At 43.9% G+C, this 21,816-nt stretch overlaps 1 protein-coding gene across 1 annotated transcript; it reads right to left on the bottom strand.

Moving 5' to 3' along the window:
- Positions 1–325: 325 nt before the first annotated feature.
- On the bottom strand, positions 326–21,735 carry DECR1 (2,4-dienoyl-CoA reductase 1). Its single transcript, XM_019651656.1, has 10 exons — positions 21,623–21,735; positions 14,226–14,428; positions 12,795–12,852; positions 12,587–12,673; positions 11,511–11,658; positions 8,370–8,469; positions 3,440–3,512; positions 1,305–1,451; positions 585–647; positions 326–487 (listed from the first exon to the last, which is right to left on the bottom strand). The coding sequence occupies exons 1-10, from the start codon at positions 21,671–21,673 to the stop codon at positions 428–430; spliced, it is 990 nt and encodes a 329-aa protein (XP_019507201.1). The 5' UTR covers positions 21,674–21,735; the 3' UTR covers positions 326–427.
- Positions 21,736–21,816: the final 81 nt, after the last annotated feature.

The following is a 21,816-nucleotide window of genomic DNA, read 5'->3' as shown; positions in this document are numbered from 1 at the left end:
TTCCCAGGTGCATGAGAAGGAAATGCACTGGAAAGGCAGAGTCCGTGGCATCGACCGTCACCCCTCTGCATCCTGCCCTCCAGGCCCCATCACCACGGGCATGGTTTCATGTGGAACTCAAGGGCTGCTCCCACCACGAAGATTCTCCTGACTTCTCCAAAGTCCTTTCCCTGTACTTCCGAGCACTTTTTACCTCTGTCAAAGCCTTCACTCGCTTCCCTCTGTTCTAGTTTTAAAATAATTTTGAAGAAATGTGTTCCCATCTTATATATCTTTGAATATGCAATGTCTACCTACCACTGGCCTGGCACACAGCACACACTCATTGAATGGTTGTTAATTAACAATTTATTAGACTTGAAAATATTCAAAAAATAGAGACAGTCTGTGTCATTTCCATGGTAACCAAGATGAAGACCAGAGGATCTTAGGAGCCTTTTGTCTTCCTGATCAGCCCTTCTATGGTGTCCCACTGGTCCTTGGTGACCTGACACAAAAAGAAAAGGTCAATCTAATGTTGTCCTTGCATGTTTTTAAAGCTTTGGATTCTAGCTGCTAGTATTATACTCACAAAACGGCATTACCTTTCTCAGATTGTTGAATTCACCCGACAGCAGTACTTCCTCTCCACCATCAAATCGAATGACCTGACAAAATTAACAAATATTCTGAAACTGACTCCTTTTTAAAAGTTTCTGAACCATAATCCACTATCCCATCCTCACTGGATAGAATATATCCTTGGACTTTCAATCAAATCCCAAATTTTAAAGGCAAAATTGATGATTAGCCTACCTTGATTTATTCTTTTAGAATCTTCTTTCCACCTTCTCCATAATTTCAAATTCTACCCAATCTTAAAGATCATCTTAAAGGCATGTATGCCAGAGTAATTTTTACTTAATAAAAATAATTTATCAATCAACCCATCCCATAGGCTAAACAATATACAGAAGGTGCCAAAAAAATGTATACACATTTTAAAGAAAGGGAAACTGTATTAAAATTGTAATGCTCAATATATACTAATAGCAAAAGATGAATACAAGTCACGTTTGACTCCTGCAATTACAAAAGGTGCTCAAAGTGGTTACAATCAGCATAATTTTAATAGTTTTTTCCTTTCTTAAAATGTGTATACATTTTTTTGGCACCCTCTGTATATTAATATTTTGATATCATTTACAGCTAAATAAATATTTTAAATCATATTTACATTCAACACTGTCAGGACTGGTTCCATAATATGCCTCCACAGCCCAAATCCACCTCCCCCAAAAGTCCAGAGAAACCACAGCGCTTACTGCTCCATTAATCCAAGTAGCATAATCACTACACAGGAAAGCAGCAAGATTTGCAAGTTCTTCCACAGTTCCCAGCCGACCACAGGGGATTTGGTTGATCAAGTCTTTCTCAAATGCTCCAGTTGGGTCAAGACGGCTAAAGGCACCCTTAGAATTAAGAAAGTAGTTAGATGGCTTTCTTTTTTTTTTTTTAAATGTAGCCCCTTTCCTATTTAAGAAACAAATTTGCATAAAATGCGTGTTATTATGGCAGCCTGTTCCTACCTTAGGCTTTGTAAGCAACAGAAAATTCTGCCAAATTCTTCCACAAAACTTTAGCTCAAAACAGTTCGCTTTACCTAGTATTGACCTAAAAAAATTACTAGAAAGTACAACCTTTTTAATCTTAGTTTCTTCATCTGCAAAATCAGGACATCTATTTCAGCTACCTTACGCAGCTGCTATAAGCATCAGATGAGAAAACACACGTGGAAGTACTCGGAAATATGCACAAGCTTAGTGTGTGGGGTAGGGATGGGTGCCACTGTCCATTGCCCTAGCAAACACAGACAAGTGACTCGAGTAGGAAATATTCCTGAGGAAATTCCTTTTCTTCTCCTTGCTTCTCAAATAATAGGAAAGAAAGAAAACAAGTGTGTAGTGATACAGATTCACGTAGATCCCAGGGAGAGGAAAGCCAGAACTAAATTTGCAGACAGCTGCTGCCTCCTGCTGATGGTGAGAAGCAGACCAGCGTGGCTATGGACACATATTGACGACCAAAATGCCCAGACTTTGCCACACCAGAGCCAGGAAGCTGGGGTGACAGCTGTCTTCAGGAACAGGGCTGTGAGACAGTTGGCACCACCAGCTCCCCTGGCAGGCGTGGGGCTGCAGAGACAAAGGGTGGCAGCCTGTCCCCATCCTGCCCCATCAGGCAGCATTCTAAGAATTTCCGTATTTCAGTTTCCTTTCATCTCTTTAAAACTATATGCTTGTTATTTGTGTACAAGTCACACCTCTACGCTAGACTCCAAAGTCACTGATGGCAGTATTCTGTCACAAACGATTCTTTCTCAGCACCTTTGCACATAGTAGGCACTCAACAAATATGGTAATAATGAAACGCAGGTGATCTTTCCTAGATGTTGAGGTCCTGGAAAGGAGCTTCTGTGGCTATAGGGTTCTCTTCAGAGTCCTTAGCATCTGCATCATGAGTCCAGACATGCTTTCGTTTCTTCATTTCTTTGATTAGACTCTTTATTATTGCAGTGTCAAACCAGGAAGATACTCACTCACATGGTTTTTCTTTCCATTTTCCACCCTTCAAACTGCTAAATAAATGAATACAGCTCTTTTCATGTGACTATTTCATACCCAGGTCTCCCTACTGCTCACAGGCTCCTTCGCAGTATCTCCCAATGTGCTTCTACAACTGGAACAAGGTATCAAACTTCTCTAGGCCTTCAGAAGTACACCCTGGGGGTGACTGAGAATCCCTGCTTTTCACTGGAAACAAAGTGTGACGGTAAAGTTATTTGGGGAAATATGAGGGAGCAGAGGGCCTGGGGGCCTTCTGAGCTCTGTCTGTGACCACACTGGTGACAATCACGAGCTGTAGTGAGTATTTGTGAGGATCCATGATTATAGGTGAAGGATTTTTAATGAGATGCGAGTCACGTGACATGCACCCTGAGTGTTCAAAGTGAAAAGGCCAGATGTGAGTCAAAGAAAATGCAACCTAAGGCAAGACAAAGCCTGGATGATCAATTTCTTCAGCATTTCTTAAACTAAAAATACACAATTCTGTTATTTAAGAAAAAGCATGCCAATCAAAGTAAAAATCTTTAAAATGTTAAAAATTAAGCACTATAAAACAAAACAGATTATTGAAGCAAACTGGACAAAAATGCCAAAATTAATGGCATAAAAGATCCCAATTAGGGCACGGAAGCAAGCCTGCTGAGGCCGCACAGCTGCTGCACTCCTGCCTCCTGCCTTGTTTCTCATACTGGATGACGGCAAAACCCTCTTCCTATCACCAAGGCTGTAAACTCAGACCCGCGGAAAGTTCTACACACGACAGTCAGAGTACATCTGTCCACGTTTCATTCCTTAATCACTCACAGCGTGATGACAAGCAAACGAAGGCTTACTTTGGTTTTTATGGGCCCCGGTTGGATCACGTTGAATCGTATGCCGTATTTACCCCATTCAGCTGCAAGAGACCTAAAATGAAAATAAACATAGATCCCCAAATTTAGACTGTCTGTTAAAAATGATAATGACCATGCTTACTACATGCCAGAGACTACAATGATCCCCTTCCCCCGGTACTATTATTATCCCCATTACAGACAAGGAAACTGAGGCACAACTGTTAGGTCACCAGTCGGTACATCCGGTGAGTCACCCTCCAGGGGCCCAGCACCAGAGTTTATGCCTCAGTCACTCTGCTGCACTCAGTTACACTCTGATGTTTACACATGCTATTTACACTGTAGAACCAAGTCCAATGTCAATACACATCTATTGAGTAGGTATCACAGCCTGGCATAGAAACACATGAGAAGCGTGGCTCGCTTTGTGCTCTGAAGTCAGCCCAGCATTTACAAAGCTCAGTGTAATGTCATTATCGTACACTGGGTTACAATGTTTGTGACACCACCATGCTTTAATTAAGGAAGAGATTGGTCACATAGGTTTAAAATGTTGACCACATCCATGTTTAACTAGGCTTTTTTTTTTTAATTAAAGTTTATTGGGGTGACAGCTGTTAGCAAAGTTACACAGGTTTTGGGTGTACAATTCTGTAATACATCAGCTACTGTATTTCCCCACGTATAAGACGCTCCCATGTATAAGGCGCACCTTAATTTTGGGGCCCGAAATTTGAAAAAAAGTGTATTACATAAAGTTATTGAAGTCAAGTTTTATTCAACATAAAATTCATACAACTCCTCATCACTGTCAAAACTCCCAACCATAGACAGTCTCGGATTGTTTTCTCAGTTGGGGGAGGACCAAACTTACATTCAGCAGCACGGTTTCCATTCACTTTTGCAAACTGGATCACTTTTAACTTGATTTCAGTACTGTACAAAAATCTTTTCTGAGCCATTTCTGGGCAGAATGTGGTAAAACGTAACCTAATATACCGGTAACAAGTGCAAAACAATGAGCGCAAAGACAACAAGCGCGAAAAAGCGGGAAATGCAAGTACAAAAATCTACAACCACTGGATAAGAAGAAGCACTTAGTTTTTAGACCCCAAATTTTTTGAAAAAGAGTGTGTCTTATACATGGGGAAATACGGTATATATCACATTGTGTGCTCACCACACCCAGGGTCAGTTCTCCTCCATCACTAAATATTGAGTTGTCGGAAAAGTCATGACATATTTTTTTCTATGTTTTTTTCGTTGCAAAAATGACTTTTCTGACAACCCAATATTTGAACCCGTTTACCCTCATCCACCACTCCCCTCTCCCCTTACCTTTTAACTAGCCTTTAAATAATTGAATTGTGCTCAAAAGGAAACAGGATTCTACCAAAATCCTGCTGAATGCCCTGAAGCAAATATAACACTCAAACAAACAGGAAACTTGAAGCAACCTGTTTTTAACGTCTGCCTGACAGGCAGGCCTAACTTGATGATCTAAACTTTTCTTAGGGCTTTATGTTCGTATGTGTATCTGTGTGCGTGAACTTACTCTAGGTTCAAACAATGATTAAAGGTAACTTACAGGAACACAGTGCAAATGCAGAAGGCAGGTCATTTGAAAGGAAAAAAGGAAAAGAACCAAGGATATGGTAATACACAGGTACCAGGAAAGGAGCTAATACCTAAATGTATTGTGACATTCCATGTAATTACAAGAAGCGAGTCACAAATTTCTGTCACTCTTTCTATGATGCTACACATGAGCCCAGTCAGTTCCTGCAAGAAAAAAGCAAGCCAATTTCTCAGGAAAGGCACGTTGCTTCTGACAAGTAATCAGAAAACTATTTCTCCCAAGATTCACAAAAGGAAAATTGTGTCATAATAATGTCCTTAAGACACTGTCTCCTTGCAACAGATACAAAGGGATTCATTTTATGAGCGTATAAGATATCACACAGCCTGACAGCATCCCTTCAAAGGCCAGTTCTACAGGGGAGGCGCCTGTGCACCAAACCCAGCCTGTTCATCTGACTTAATCTTTAGGGGCATTTTAAAGAAATAGGCTGCGTCTCTTTTGGGCAAATCCTACCTAAAAGTTGCTTCTATCTGTGATGCTGTGACAGAGTTCACGGCCGCACCTATGCTGGGCATGTCCTGGGTGTACCTACTGCAAACTGCTGGAAGTAGGACCTCGGCGTGTTAACAGAATGACGAGCTAAGCAGTTTGGGGCATCCTGCGGAAACCTGAGCGGCCTGGTGAGGAGACCTGCACAGAGGACGTGCAACGCCTCCCACTCAGGTGTCCTGGCTCCCGCTCACTGGCTGGGGGTGGGAAGCGCGGTGGCGACCGGCGCTGGCTCTGCACCGTGCGCTGCCAGCGAGCACAGCATCTCGATGCACGCCGGCCGCCGCGGTCGGCCCATCAGACACTCACTGTGCACCTGCGATGAGCCAACACTACAAGTGCTGCTCACCCTCAGGTAGGGAAAGTCTGGCCCTGCTCCTGAGAGGCGCCTGTACCAATACAATGAGCGAGTCGCTATGCTGGGAACTGAGTGATGTGTGTCACAGCTCATCAAAGGAGAAGTGCTTACACCTCCTGGGAGTGACATCTCCTATGTGGGGGCAGGGGGGGAGGAGACGCCGCCGGAGATGATAGAGGGTGGGATGGAGATGAAGGCAGGCAGTCACTGGGCCAGCGGGAGCAAAGGACCAGGGCGCAGACGGCATGCAGGACAGGGGGGCTGGGAAACCTTGCCCAGGATGGCTGCATGCTGTACGCAGAAGACAGGAGCTGGAGAGGAGGCGCACGCTTCCCTGCAGCTCCCGTGGGCAGTGTGTGCAGAAACACTAACAGAAGCAGCATGAGTGACAGCCCTTAGGGGACACGAAACTGAAACCTCCAACAAGATTCACTGGTCCCAGCAAAGCGAGCACTGATATTGTACAAATGGCGCTGAGACAATCAAGTTCCGGTCCCTTATTTCCAGTGCCATCTGACCTTTAGATAGGTCATTATCGGGCCGGCCGAGTGGCGCGATGGTTAAGAACTGGCGTGGGACGCCAGAGGGCCCCGGTTCGGATCCCACATATGAGGGCCAGTGACACTGCCCTCTACAGCTAAGATGCTGAATAACAGCCCAACCTGGAGCTGGGCTGCTGTGAGTTGCCAGCTACGGCGTAGGCTGCAGCCCCTGTGGCAGTGGGTTGCCATGGGCTACCGTGTGTAGCCAGCAGCCAGCGGTGAGCGGCCAGCAGCCGCTGTGAGCGGCCGTCCAGAAGCCGGTGACTGATCTGCCTCGCCCGGGAAGAGTGCAATGATGGTGCCAACTTGGGCCAGTGAAGCAACATCCTCCACAACTAGACTGAAGAAGAAAAGGACAGCAACTTGTCTGTTCCCCTTCCCCCATTTCCCAGCGCTGTTCCCATCCCCCAATTCCCCAATTAAAAAATAAATAATCTTTAAAAAAAAAAAAAAGAAGAAAGGTCATTATCTCTGTTCAGAGTAAGGTTAACTGCTGAGTACAGTAATGCTTCTTTTTATCTCCAACACATGTGTCTGACTGACTGGAACGTTAGAAAGCACTTTGAGACCACAGGACAAGGAGCGACCACATGGGTCTGTCAGCACTGAGCCCCGGGGTGGACGGGCTGCTGCCGGGCAACAAGTGTGCTGTCACATCCCTTGTGTCACAGCCGGCGTGCTCCCGGCAGGCTGCAGGGGGCCCAGGCGCCTTTTCTGCGCCTTCATTTCAGAATCCACAACACCAGACGGCATCTATTTATTGCAGTTTTCGTCTTCTCATGAGACTGGAGTAAAGCTTTAAGTGTGCTCACACTGAGAACAATCATTCTGCTCCAGAGAAACGAGAAAACATTCCAGAGGGGGTGACATGATGGGAGCCTTGAAGGAAGGCACAGACTCACAGAAAGTTCCAGCAACAGCAGAAGCAGGCAGAACATGGGGATGAGGAGGAGGAGCCGCTGGAAGGAGCCCGGAGCGCAGGGCTGAGGTGGGAGCACACAGGCTCACTGAGGCTGAGGCCTGCTTGCCCTCCACGGGCATCGCATCCTGGTGCCCAGCTCCGTGCCGGGCGCACACAAGGCATACAACCCATACTGACCCAATAAGCCAACGAAAAAACAGGGTGGGGACAAGTCTGTTCAGAAAGCCACATGGAGCTGCGGCTTTCTTTCTAAAAAGCCATGGAAAATCACGTAAGATTTGAGTGGGGGTGCATTGAGCCAGGCACGTTTAGAAAGATGACTCTGGTGGGAACGTAAATGAAAAAGAAATGGAAGAGCCTGGTCGCAGAGAAACATGTCGTAGAGTTACAGGGAGCCAGACAAGCACTGGTAAGAGCCTGCTTCCCACAGACAGCGGGAGAGGCCAGCGGTGAATAGATTCAAAAGGTGCTCGTATGCGGCTGAGCAATGGCTGCCAGGCCTGGCCAGTGGTCACTGTCAGTCCCACCAGGCCTACACCAGAAGTAGGCCTACACGGAAGGGTGGGCGTGTGTCTGAGAGAGGGCAGGGTGGCCCTGGTGAAAACGTGTGGGAGAACTAAGGCTGTCACCCGCTGCCACTAGCCATATGTGCTATGTAATCTTAATGTTATGGTAATTAGAATGAAATAAAATTTAGTTTCTCAGTCCCAGGAGCCAGAGGCCAAGGGCTTGATGGCCACATGTGGCTACCAGATGGTGCAGATGTACAGAACATTTTTACTCCTGTGGCAAGCCCCACTGGGCAGAGCTGCTGTCAACACACAGGACTCAGCCAGGAGGCAGGGACCTGTCTCCCACAGAATTCAAATTAATCTGTTTTACTTTTCTCCAGACAGAGCCTGGAGACAGGTGTCGTCCCACGAGTGACCAAAGCACATTGTGTGCCATCGGCGACAGAGACACGAAGCACTCACTTGTTCAGGGCTTCCACTCCTGCTTTGGCAGAAGCGCTGGGCACCACAAAGCCTGACCCAGTCTCGGCGTAGATGGTGGTGATAGCCAGGAATGCCGCCCCTGGAATTATGAAAGGACAGACATGGCGATTAATGACATGGCTAAGCCTGACGGCGCTCTTAGCATATCTTTTTGGGTGTGTTCAAAGGAAACAACCAGTAAAACAAAAAGACAGCCTACTGAACGGGAGAAGACATTGACAACGATACATCTGATAAGGGGTTAACATCTAAAATATGTAAGAAACTCATACAACTCAACACCAAGAAACCAAACAATCCAATTAAAAAATGGGAAGAGGACCTAAATAGACATTTCTCCAAAGAAGACATACATAGGGCCAACAGACATTTGAAAAGATGCTCAACGTCATTAATCATCAGGGAAATGCAAATAAAAACCACAATGAGATATCACCACACACTTGTCAGAATGGCCATCATCAATAAATCAACAAACAAATGCTGGTGAGGTTGTGGAGAAAAGGGAACCCTCGTGCACTGTTGGTGGGATTGCAAATTGGTGCAGCCATTATGGAAATCAGTATGGAGGTGCCTCAAATAGTTAAGAATAGAAATACCTTATGACCCAGCAATTCCACTTTGGGGTGTTTACCCGAAGTAAATGAAAACACTTATTTGAAAAGATACATGCACCCCTATGTTCACTGCAGCATTATTTACAAAAGCCAAGATATGGAAGGAACCTAAATGTCTATTAGTAGATGACTGGATACAGAAGATGTGATACACTTATACAGTGGAATATTACTCAGTCATAAAAAAGAATGAAATCTTACCATTTGTGACAACATGGATGGACCTAGAGAACATTATGTTAAGTGAAATACGTCAGACAGAGAAAGACAAATACCATATGATCTCACTTATAGGTGGCATCTAAAGAACAGAATAAACAAGCAAACAACACAGAAATAGACTCATAGATATGGAGAACATTTTGATGGTTGCCAGAGAGGAGGGAAGGTGGGGGGTATGGGTGAGAAAGGTGAAAGGATTAAGCAGTACAAATTCCCAGTTATGAAAATAGTCAGAGGGATGCAAACTACAGCACGGGGAATGTAGTCAATAATATTTTACTAACGACGCGTATGTATGATGGCAGGCGGACACTAGACGTATTGTGGTCATTACCTTGTAAGGTGTATCGCTTGTTTTTAGTGACCTAGGGATTGATGAAAAAACTCAGTACTTATCCTGTCCAGGTCCTTTGTGACCAGACTCTTAACTAAAACCCCATATTAGTCTTTTAGTCTTTCATCATTGCAAGTTCTCTTTAATAAAATTAGGTATTCTTTCCCACACTATTTACTAATTTTTACATTTATATATGACATCTATTGATGAGTGGATCTCAACGTGGTATTTTCAGTATCCTTCCTGAAAAGGAGCAGCCGTGCACGTGCTGACCTTTGTGGATGGATGTAAGAGCACAGTGAGTGCACCTCCTCCAGGTGACCAGGCTGCTGCCTGGACAGACCCTCAGAGGTCATTACAGCTGATTCCTCAGTTGTTGCCCCAACCGCAGAACAGACCCCAGGCCAGGGCCTGGGTCCTTCACCCTGCCAGCGTACCGCATCAATAACTGACAGGCCTCCCGGAGAGCGCAAACTGGCTTCCAGCTCTTAACAGGTCTTAGCTAATATATTTTTAATGAAACCCATAGAATTTTAATCCAGTGTGATGAATAAAATAGATCAAAGTCTATGTTAAAATGAAAGACAATAATGAGAGAAGGGAGGGTCAGACAGAAAGCAGGATCCCAGGGATGGGCAGGGAAGAAGCAAGAGAGACAGTGGGGCAGGAAACACGACGTGATTAGAGACACGGAGGCAAAGGGAGAAACCGAGAGCCGAGTGAAGAGCTGACAGAGAGACAGAGAGAAATGGGTGAGAGACGTGGAGACAGAGGCAGAGGGAGAAGAGGTGCAGAGACCAAGGTCCTCGGGTGGGGGGGGGGAGTCAGCCCACGCTTGTCCCCCTTTTCTGTCACCCTCCCTTCTGAAGAAACAAAATAAAAAACAAAAGAGTCACACCCATTCCAATGGAAATGGCATCCCCTCTGCTGTGGTGGGAGGGAGGTGCCTGGATGTGAGGAAGGGTGCAGGTCCCCACCCCCTCTCTGGCTGCACTGAACAAGCTCAATGCTTCTTGTGAGGCAAAGGCTTTGAAGCGGAGAGAGGAGGTTGGCCAGCCCCCTACTCCTGCCTCCCCAATCCCCAAAGGGCATCCTTCAAGACACAGAAGGGCCCAGGCCTCTGAGAGAACACCCCTTCTTCAGGCACAGTCCTGTCCACCTGTTGGTAGGCCGTGAGCACAGGCCGGGGCTTGAGCATCAGTGTGTGTCATGAACAAACGCAAGCCATCGGGATGCACACGTTCCCACGTAGCCACTATCTACAGTGCGTGCCCTTTCCTCCGGAGGTTTGTTCACAGTCCGGAGCAAAACTGTCATCCTGGTCACCTCCTCGGAACCTACTACCCTTCCAGCATTCTCATCCAGACGATGCTCTCACCTGACAGGAAGGCTCGCTGATCTTACCTTCTCAGGGTCCTGCTTTGTCCTTCCTTCCATCCAGCTGGTCGCCAGAAGTGAAACAACAAATCCTGAACGGCCCGCTAATCTTTCCTACCCCACACTGGAGTCACTAACCATTTCAGTTAGTCACTCTTCACGAGACATCTTCGGGAAACCCACAAGGACACAACTGCATTTCCCTCAGAGCCCACACTGTTTCCCACGGTGGCACTGGGAACACTGCCGTCACACTCAGCCCAGCTCCTCTCATCTCCCGTCTCCCTCCCGAGTCCAGATGTGCACATGTCCGCCCTCTCCTCCACACCCTTCTCCAGCAATCACCCCAGGAAGGGGCAGTCACCCCTCTGCTGGATTCCCAATGCTCCCGAAACATGCTGATCATGGCTCACGTCACAGCGCACGGTAATTCCTGAAGCGTTCCCGTCAGAGACCATGACGGGAACCAAGTGTGGACACTGTCACCAGCTCCTGTCGGGATCCCAGGGCTGCGCACAGAACCAGAACACAGCAGGGACCCAACAGGGGATGGAAAAACCAACCCACCTTTCTGTGCTTTAATTAGTTGCTTTCCGATTTCCAGTGTCACGTAAGCCGTGCCATTCAGCACTATATCGGTTATGGTCTTCCACGCATTGGGAGAGAGTCTCTCGGTGGGAGAAATAAAATTGCCTGCAGCATTGTTTATCACGATCTAATGAAAGCAAACGGGGGTGGGGGGGGGGTGTTAGAGGAACTACAGATGAGGAGCAACATCCTCCCTCGGGGGCGTTTATTTCTGAAACTCAGAAGTCCAGCCAACACAATGATGCTAAAGTTCAGTCTGCTATGACAGGACACCGTAAGATTTGGTGCAGATTTACTGTTTTTGAGCCTGTGAAAATCTACGTTATTGCCCAGATTTCAGAATCCTAATTCTTTTCTCAAAATCGTGGTAGAGCTTATTACTGAGAACATAAATACAGAGGAAGCATACCTACCATGTGACTACATGTTACTTCAAGCAATCTCAATTAAAATGCCTTCAGTCTGTGTCACTTTGACTTCACTTACCCAATGAAACTCTTGACTGATGACCTGTCGCTTCACTACCAATAAAGATCCTGCTTAGTTCTACAGAAGGTTCGATATTATGGCTGTCTGAAAATACCTTTCACACACAAGAGCGCTCTCTTTGTGACTAATGGAGTAAATGGCTTCTTTCTACTATGTGAGCCTAACAAAGCAGAAACCCCACACATATCGCAGGTCTTAAATAAGGATAAGTCTGGACTTTTTCGCGGGTTCCTTGTATTTTTTGCTTGTACTTTTCTCCATGGACAGATACCGGGATTATTAGGAGACGCAGAGAGCATAACTTGTGTAAACCATATCCTGCGTTCTTAGATAACTGTTCTTCTTAGTTCACAGTCTTATCAACTCAAGTGAAATCTAGTTTGTTCTGCGTGAGTGTAATGCATTTTTTTTAAGTATTATGAACAATGGCGCGGCCAACTGTTCTAATCTGTTCCCTGCGGCAGACCTGGGTGTGTGTGAGGGACAGGGAGGAGGTGCTTCTCCCTGCGGCTCCGCAGTGCATGTGGGTGGGTTACCAGCACCATGCCTGGCACCAGGGCACTCACGTTGGGAAGGCCCACCATGCTGATCAGCTCCGACACCGTGCTTTGTACCCTCTCCGGGTCCCTCACATCACACTGAATGGCATGAACCTGCAGAATAAGATAAAAAGTGAGCCTAGGTTTTTGAAACTTCCTAAACCAAAGGCAGGAGCGGATTACGTAAGCATGTTATGACTGCTAAATGTGAATTAAATCACAATTTTTAATGTACCTTATTTCCAGTTTGAGAAGAAATCTCTTCTGCAGTAGCTTTCAAAACATCAATCTTTCTAGAAATAAACACACAGTAGTTTGCTTGAGTTCTGAAATGATGTCATATATTTTTTCTTTTTAATTCTATAAGTTAAAAAACAGAATCTATAAAGAGATGTATTTTTGAGAAAATACAAGTTATATCTACAAACAAATCAGTTCGAATGAATGAATTTTGTAAGTTAGATTCAAACGATTTCTATGTATCTGATACTAATGTACTGAATTAGTTACATTTAAACCAGTTGTTTTATATCTACTCAGAGATTAAAATTTTTTCCCTTAATTACAATTATTTCAAGCCTGCTTTAGAAAGAAAACACATTAATGGTATAATATAACCTTATATTACACTATATAAAACCTATGAGATTAGATTTTAGACCAAATTAAGGGAAAGAAATGCATTATGGGTATTCAGAACCTCATACTCTTGAAAGAAACATAAAAAATAAACCACGGGTATAAATTATGTAGTGTTACATAAGAATAATATTTTAACACTCTTAAAAACATTACAACATAAAAAAAGAAAAATATTCTGGCCAATCTTGCGTTAAAGGGAACATATGAAGAAAAAATCCTTGGTCCCTTGTAAATTACAGTGGCCTCCCCTTCAGATCACTACCTACCTACTTACAATTTTTACACTACTCAAAACAGAAGAAAGGGGTAGGGCTTTCGACCAGTCTCTGAAGCTCTAGACCAGCGGTTCTCAACCTATGGATCGCGACCCCTTTGGGGGTCGAATGACCCTTTCACAGGGGTCGCCTAAGACCATCGGAAAACAAAAAGATATTTACATTACGATTCATAACAGTAGCAAAATTACAGTTATAGAATAGCAATGAAAATAATTTTATGGTTGGGGGTCACAACATGAGGAACTGTATTAAGGGGTCGCGGCATTAGGAAGGTTGAGAACCACTGCTCTAGACCATAGGGACAGGGTATGCCCCATAAGAAGTCCTTCCATGTGGTCTTACCCTTCATCACAACAAAAGATGTTCTGCAGTATCTGCCCATTTTAATAGAAAGTGGAAGGATTACATCCCTTGCCTCATACAAGGCTAACTATGCACTGAAGCAGTAACTACAACCACCCCACTGAGAACCAAGCAACCTCAATGTAGTACTTTTTAACATCATCTCCAGGTGCAGAAAAAAAAATTCTCTCGCTGCGTTGGGAAATGTACCCTATGAGGCAGTCATTATTTCTCTCACCACAAGTTATAACTGATTTTCCCAAGGAGGTTTATGTCTATAATCTAAAGGGTATTTCACAGAAGATTACGAGGCGCATAAAACAAGTCTGGCACACAGCTTTCAATCTCGAGGCAGAGTTGTTTCGTAAGAGACTCTTGCAGGGGACCTGCACAGAGTAACTTACCGGCTGGCGATCACACACTGTGCACCCAGGCTAGACAGGAGAGTGGTCATTCCTTTCCCCAGGCCAGTGCCTCCTCCGGTAATGAACGCCACTTTGCCTTGAAAGCTGTTCGGTGGGAGCATCGCTTTTTTCAGGGGTGGAAAGAATTTAGACTGAAAAGCGTCATAGTCTTGATACAATATTTTTGTTCCATAACTGAAAAACTAAAAGTGGAAAAAAACCCCTGAAATTTGCATACATGTATTTCCACAAGAGATGAATTTCAAAAAACATACTCTTTAATTTAATAGTATTCAAATTCTTGGAGGAACACAAATTCAGTTTTGGGGCCTAGAGATGTTAAAATATATTGACCATTGCAGAGCCAAGATTCAAACATGAGGTTCCCTTGTACATGGCTTGTCTCTGCGCACTGAACTCCTACTGAGCTTAATGATCACACCAAAGGTGTGAGATACTCCTCATCAGGTCACGGTCACAAGATTCAGACCCCAGAATCAATCCTTTCCTGCTACAGTATTCCTGCAAACCAAGTGGGCCTCCATCAGTTGATCGGGATATCTAGAAATTTACCCTAAGGAAATAGTTAGAAATGTGATCAATGATCTAGCGTAAGGCAGTTCATCAAGTGGAACTCGCACAAGAAAGCATTTATGATACGACATTATATTCTTAACTGTAAATAAAAATATATTCTTAGAAAAAACACTAGAACACCAGGAAGTAGTAGATTCACTACCATGTGCCAAGGTCAACTCAACTTTCAATTCAGGACCTCACAACAACCCTCTAAATTCTGGTGTTACCCCTATTTTATAGATGGGGAAACCGAAGCACAGAAAGGTCAGGTTACCAATTTTTAATGACAATTAATAATAAGTAGCCAAGACTTGGCTCGGATCCAAGGGGTCTGACTTCCAAGTCCTCTACTGCCTCAGTTACTTCCCTACGTGGTGGGATTAGGATGATTATTTGGTTTTTGTTTGTTTGGTTGGTCTTTAGTATTTTCAAAATCTATTCAATAAGTGTAATTTGATTTCACAATCAGGAAAAAAATGTTACTGAAAGACAAAGTTTGAGAACATATATAAAATAACTGGAGAAGATGAATCTGCCAATCCAGTTATGCTCCACCGCGTCATATTACTTCCTTTAGCTTCCTGTGGACAAGGCATTTTCTTTTTGTATCCTTTTGCCAAAGCGTGAAAGCCAAGCAGCCGGCAGGAATATTTCTCCACCTAAATGGCAGTTTTACGTGTGAGGCTGCCACTGCCTCCAGAACTACGTGAGGGATGACGAATTGGGAGACTTGCACGACTAGGCTGGTGAGTTTGTAATACCAAGTAATAATGGAAAAACAAGTTCTAACTTTCCAAAGGCTCTAGGTTTACTTTTTATTTATTTAGTGTCAATTTGTATAGGGATTTTGATGTGGTGCTTTGTGAAAGATAAGTTAAGCGAGGTATTTGCATACAAGCTTTCTTTTAAATTTATTTTAAAACATTTCTCAATCTCATAACTGGGAGATGAATGGCTATAAAGGTAAAAATAATGGCATTTAATAAAACTTCCTAATAAGTGTCTATCATGTCACAGATTATGACACAGCACAGTCTCACCCACTGTATCTGATTTGATGTGAATAATACTGATTTTATGTCTCCTTTTTCCCACCAGAGAAAAGTGAGGAAATTGCTATGCTGTTTGAATTCACATTACCTGCTGATAATTCACAGCATATATGCTGCAGAGCATTCAGTTCAAGCCACTGTCTGCCTAAAAGCAAGTTGTTCATTTCAACATTAAGACCCACAGAGATGAACACACCTCACAAGATCTTACTGCATTCAATCTCCTGTTTCTACAAAGAATGATTCTGAATGAGCTGAAATGGGATTTTGGCCATTTTCATTTGAGTCATAAAAAGCAGATAGAAAATAGGTTTCTAAAGATTTTCAAATCTTTCTTTGTGGTTTTTTTCTTGCTATAAGTTGTTTCTGAAACTGAAGGAACACCTTTCATGTCAAGATTGATTTCTCTGGAGGTCTTTATTAAACTTTCTAAAATTCTTAAAATGAGTCTTCCAATTTTGGCAATACAGATTAGTTTTTAAGATTTAGAAGTTCTAAAATTTCCCAGAAAAAAAAAAGGCTATCATCCACCTCCCCTCCATACTTAGCGTGTGTGCCTGCATCATAGCATCTAAACTAAATCTAACCCTCAAAATGGCAACTCGGAGAGTCTTGACTATCTTCCCGAGAGGGTGAGGACTGAGCTGAAACAGATTTATTTACTCCTAAATCACTTAGTACTTGGCTGGTCTCAAATGTCTAGAACAAGCAGGTAAAACAGAGGCACGCCAAATAGATCCTACACTAAACATCTGTTTGAGGCCTGCCCACTCTTTTTACAAATTCAAGCCAACATTTCAATGCTGAGAAATTCAGATAAAAATGAGCTCTACCAACCCTCGGGTCCACCTTCTGCCCGGCTGAGTTTACAGCCCTTCAGATGAGGGTGAGCTCTGCCCAGCCGTGTGCACACCTGCAGTGTGCTGGTCACTGGGTGGCCTCCTACAGGGACCTGAGGCACGTGTGTGACTCCTGTCTAAATACAGCCCAAGAAACCAATACAAAAATGGAAAAAACAAAAACAACCCACAGTATATTTTTGCACCATCAAGAATAATATTCTGAAGTTTCATGTAAAACAAATTTCTATAAAAATAACTGTTGACTGTGCTAGGTATATTATTAAGAAAATCTAGTTTCAAATCTGTAAAAATCACATAACAACAGGCCCTCACATGGACGCTGTGGATCTAAATAAGTCAATATTTAAATAACTCTTAGCTTGGCTATTTCAACATCATTGTCATCACTACTGTTGACTGGGCATCCACATTACAATCCCATCCCTCAAAAACACTCATGTCTTCCAGATTCAAAACTACAGAACTTATGCTCGTCAGCGTAGCATTCCAGCTGTGGACAAGGTGGCCTCAGTTCCCCTCCAACAAACAGGTCCCCATGTAGGGGTATAGCCTGTGCTCCACGCCCAGCACTCCTGAAACTTGCCAACCACTTTCACTTCTGGCCTCTGCTCTGCTTTCTCTTCAGCCTGAACCACCCACTTTCTTTCTCGACCCAGCAGAATCAGCCTTCAAAACCAAACAAAAGTCAGTTAATTTTATATATAAAAAAAAATTTATGCAATTATACAAGTATATACGTGCATATATAAAATATATGCACTATTATATGCGTAACCCCTAAATACAAAAGAGCAAATCTTTGGCTTACGTAAGATTCTATATTTGCAAATGGTTATTCTTTGATTACAGTGTATTTAGGATTAACATTTTACTTCGACAGCATTTGTGGTTTGGTTAGATAAATTTTCTTTGTTTTGATATTTATTTATATTGATTTTTTTTGTTTTGCTATTTCTTACATAATTAAAATTATAAAATATGCAAAATTAATGTTCCCATACATGTCTGCTAACAAAGTTATTTGTATGTGTTATAATAAAAAGTAAAGTGTGAGGAAACTTAAAAAAACAAAAAAAAATCCCAAGCAAAAGTGTCAGAAACTCTGTCGACACTTTTAAACAGGTGCCTCTGTTAAACATGGACCCAAGGACCACCTACCTCCACCAGGGTGGCAGGCTTCCATGGGGAACTGTGATACCAGGAAGGGAGAAACCAGTCAGGGCATATCCACGTAAGGACAAAACACTGTGTATCTAATAAGAGAAGCTAGAAACGTACCGGCTTTATGTACACATTGATACATCTTTATTGTTTATTCAATCTTCAAACATATATTGATATTTGCACAGAAATTGTTGGAAGGATCCACAAGAAACAATTCATAGCAGTAACCTCTTGGGAGAGGGACTTCCTGTATTGTCACTGCATATCCTTTTGTACTGCTGTATGTTTGCTATATTTGTCAATTAATATTCATGAAAAATAGTTAACACAAAATCAAATCACACGTGAGCACACACTATAGGAAGGGTACAGAGGAAAACAAAGTTAGAGCAAGGAAGAAGCTAGCACAGAATCAGTGTTATGATAAGGACATAGACCCTATTTGAAATGCGAGTGCTCTCTATTCCACACTTAGGTCTGAGCTTCGTTAATGAAGACAATGAAATGTTACCGTATCTATTTTTTTGGAGTTTCTAACTACCTGTTGGTTTAAGTCTAAATGAATTATTTTTTTAGATCAAGTTCACCCCTACTCAAATTCACATAAGAGGCCTTAACTGTTATATAAAAATGTCAGCTCGGTAAAGACCAATCTTATTTTTCACAGGACTTTGAAAAATGCACGTTTGCATTCCAAAAGCAACTCAGTAGCCCATGCACACGTTAAGCCTCCAATAACGACTTCCCAACTGATCATGTCCAGTTGCTAGAAGGCAGAATCTGTGCCACGCATGCATTTCTGTCAATGCCCAGGCCACTGCCAGTGCAGCAGTGGATGCGGTTCACAGCTGGAGGCTTCTGGCAACACAAGGGGCGGCAGGACGTGTCACTACTGATGATGCCCTGCTGCAGAAAAGGATAGTCCTGCAGAAGGAGGAACTGTCCCACCCACTAATGCCAACAGTTTGTAAACTTGATAAAACTGAAGAACCCAAACTCTCCAGCCCATGGCTTGCCATAGGCCACGCGCAGCTCCTGCTGTGTGCCTGAGCACCTCCACCCCCTCAACTCAAATGGGGAACTTCAGAGGCCACGACATTCTAAGCTTCTGCAGGACACAGAGCTCGTTGCCACAGCAACTTGAAGGTACGCTGAGCAAATATAAAAGAAAGTTAGCTGGACTCCAGGCTCCAGTGGCCAGGCTAAATCATTCAACTGTTGCCAATGGCAAGACAGAAATTACACTTTGAGGAATGACACATCTTATAGCAATGAACATGAGGCCTTATAAAGTAGTTGCTCTGTGCTACTGGGTATATTCCTGTTTTTATTACAGTTATCTGTCTGCAGTTAGATGCGGACCAAACAGATGCTTCGCCAAAACTACACAATACAGGGAGATGAAAGCAAAGAGATAAAACAGCAGGCAATTGAAATTTTCACCTGGGGTCTTCACTCCTGCTTGCCTCTCACTCACATCCTTGCTTACTGATCCCTATCACGTTAGCCAAAACTAACATGACTATTTTTTGAGCCAATAAACAGAACTCCTGCTCTTGAAAAGGGTTTGATTTTGGATTTTGCTTATATGAAAAAGCAGTTGCGTACAAACCAGATGAAAATCTTTGGCTCCAGGAAGTTTATAATATGGAATTTGAAACTGAGTAAATTTCTTAGGCTTTCCAGATTGGGTGGGTGGGGGGGTTGGGATCCAGTTGGCCTTACCATTCTGAGCGTATTCAGTGTCAAAACACAATGACCCAACACTGATTACGTTCTAAGGGAAAAATAAATGGGATACATCCCAGCAAAATTATGCCCATCCACCCACCCTCTTACCAGCACAGAGGCCTGGGATGGCAATCGCCAGATGCAAAGATAATTTATTTTTTGGGGGGGCCACTGCATGGTCATGTGTTACTTTGTTTTTTAACTGTTATTACCTGTATTCATAGTGACTGGGTATCATGTTTATAAAAATAGTAGTGATTATTATTGATAAAAACAAAAGGAAAAGAAGCTTGGAGTGTGCATCCCAGATATCAAAGAATGAATTTACAAAAGGAAGAATGGTAACTTTAAAAAAATTTTCATAAAGTAGTTAACCTTACTACATGAGACAAATCCTGGTATTTCCTATTCCATTCCAATTTACTTTTCTTAAACTCATTTTGCTCCACTAAACTGCTTTTAAGGTCCACTCATGAGTTATCATCCCAAGCTTGAAACAATACACGAGGCTATTAGCTTAATGATGGCAGAAATACCTTTTCAACCAAGGGCTGCCAAAGAGCGCCCAACTCTTAGAAGGCACTTAATTAGCATCTCCTGATAAACAACTGAAGGAGTGAACGTTTTCCTCAGTAGGACTTATAGCAACTTGAGAGCAAGGTTCGTATTTTTTAAATCTTTGCATCCCCAGGGCCAGGCACAGAGCCAGTTCTGAATAAATGTTTGTATTGAACTGAAGTGTACTAGCTAAGCACACATTTGTTACTTTAAATTAATTGACAAAGGAATCACTGACCTTGGCTCTTGGTAACAAGTATTCACATTAGGGGTTTTAACTGTAAGCACTTGTATATGTGCACAGAAACATAAGGTTCCCTGTGAAGACCTCTCTCCCATGGGTTCAAGGCCGGCCAGCCAGTGCCAGGAAGCCCACCCACCACCACGGGGCCTCCGCCTCCAAACCCGTCCTTAGTTTTCTTAAGCAAAGAAATCTCAAAATGGTCCGATTCCAGTTACTGTCTAAACAAGTTGAGTTTCTCCCTCTGAAACTGTGTCTGAAGAGCTGGGATGCAGTCTGTGTGGCTTTATTATTCTGATCCTAATGATCTGTGTTACAAAATCTCTGAGGGCTTTTCCACCCCCCAGAGCTGTCAGATTGAAATGAGAAAGGCCTTTGAGAAGGGATCAGAAAATAGGCTTCTCTTACAAGGGCCTGTAACCTAAAACAACCCACAGCCTTGAACAAATCTGAGTTTTTCAAAGAGTTTTCTTACTTGAGGACTCACCATACCATTTCCTTGAGTTCACCTTTGGAATTTGTCCATACTTTTCAAAAATGGGCAGCGGGGGAGTCCATTCTATAAAATTGTAAAAAGTTTTTTCACAGTGGGCAGATTATGTTTTGTGCCTGGTTAAGGAAACTCTGCTTTTGGGTTTGAGTGTATTCGATTTTAAAATTTAATTGGGGGGAGGGGCTATATTGTATATTATTGCTTGTCACTTTTCTTTCTTTCGTCCCCTCTACAGCTGCGTACACTTACAAACTTGGTCTTGATTTGGTCCAGCACGGAGATGCTGACGAGAGAACAGGGGGATGGGGGAGACAAATGGGGGCCGCCCGAGGCGCGTCTCCGCCTGCACGACCTCCAGGGCCGGGGATCCGGACAGCAGAGTGTTGCTTTTCTTTTATGTAAATTTGTTTGTATTAACGTTTAACTGCACAGCTGGCACACGAACGGGTTTCCCTCCTAAAAAAGGGCCGCAGAAAAGGCCGGCGCGCCCCCAGCCCTGTCCCGACGCTCACAGGGCTGCGCGCGCACCGTCCCCTTTCTCCCAGTTTGCACTTCTGGGAGCGTGACAACCCTGAGGACCGCGGCGTGCCCTCGCCGCCCCCACCACACACACACACACACACACACACACACACACACACACACACACACGCCCTCCGTCCACTCGCAGGGCGCGTGCGGGGACCAGAGCTCCAGCTCCTGCAAAGCTGCCTTACCCGCCGAGGGTAGCGGCCCGCAGCAAAGGACACCGGACTGAACAGCGCCATGGCGGCCGAAGGATGCAGCCGGGAAACGCGAGGGGCACGGCTGAGACCCGGGGCGGAGTAGGAGGCGTGGCTTTGGATGGGGGCGGAGTTGAGGGCGTGGCTGGGAGACCGCCGGGGCTGGGGGCAGGTACCTGTTGGCCAGA

The sequence above is a fragment of the Hipposideros armiger genome, unplaced genomic scaffold (assembly GCF_001890085.2).
Source record: "Hipposideros armiger isolate ML-2016 unplaced genomic scaffold, ASM189008v1 scaffold_163, whole genome shotgun sequence".
Lineage (NCBI taxonomy): Eukaryota > Metazoa > Chordata > Mammalia > Chiroptera > Hipposideridae > Hipposideros > Hipposideros armiger.
Note: the sequence above shows the minus strand (reverse complement) of the source record. Positions and strands in the feature narration are given on the sequence as shown.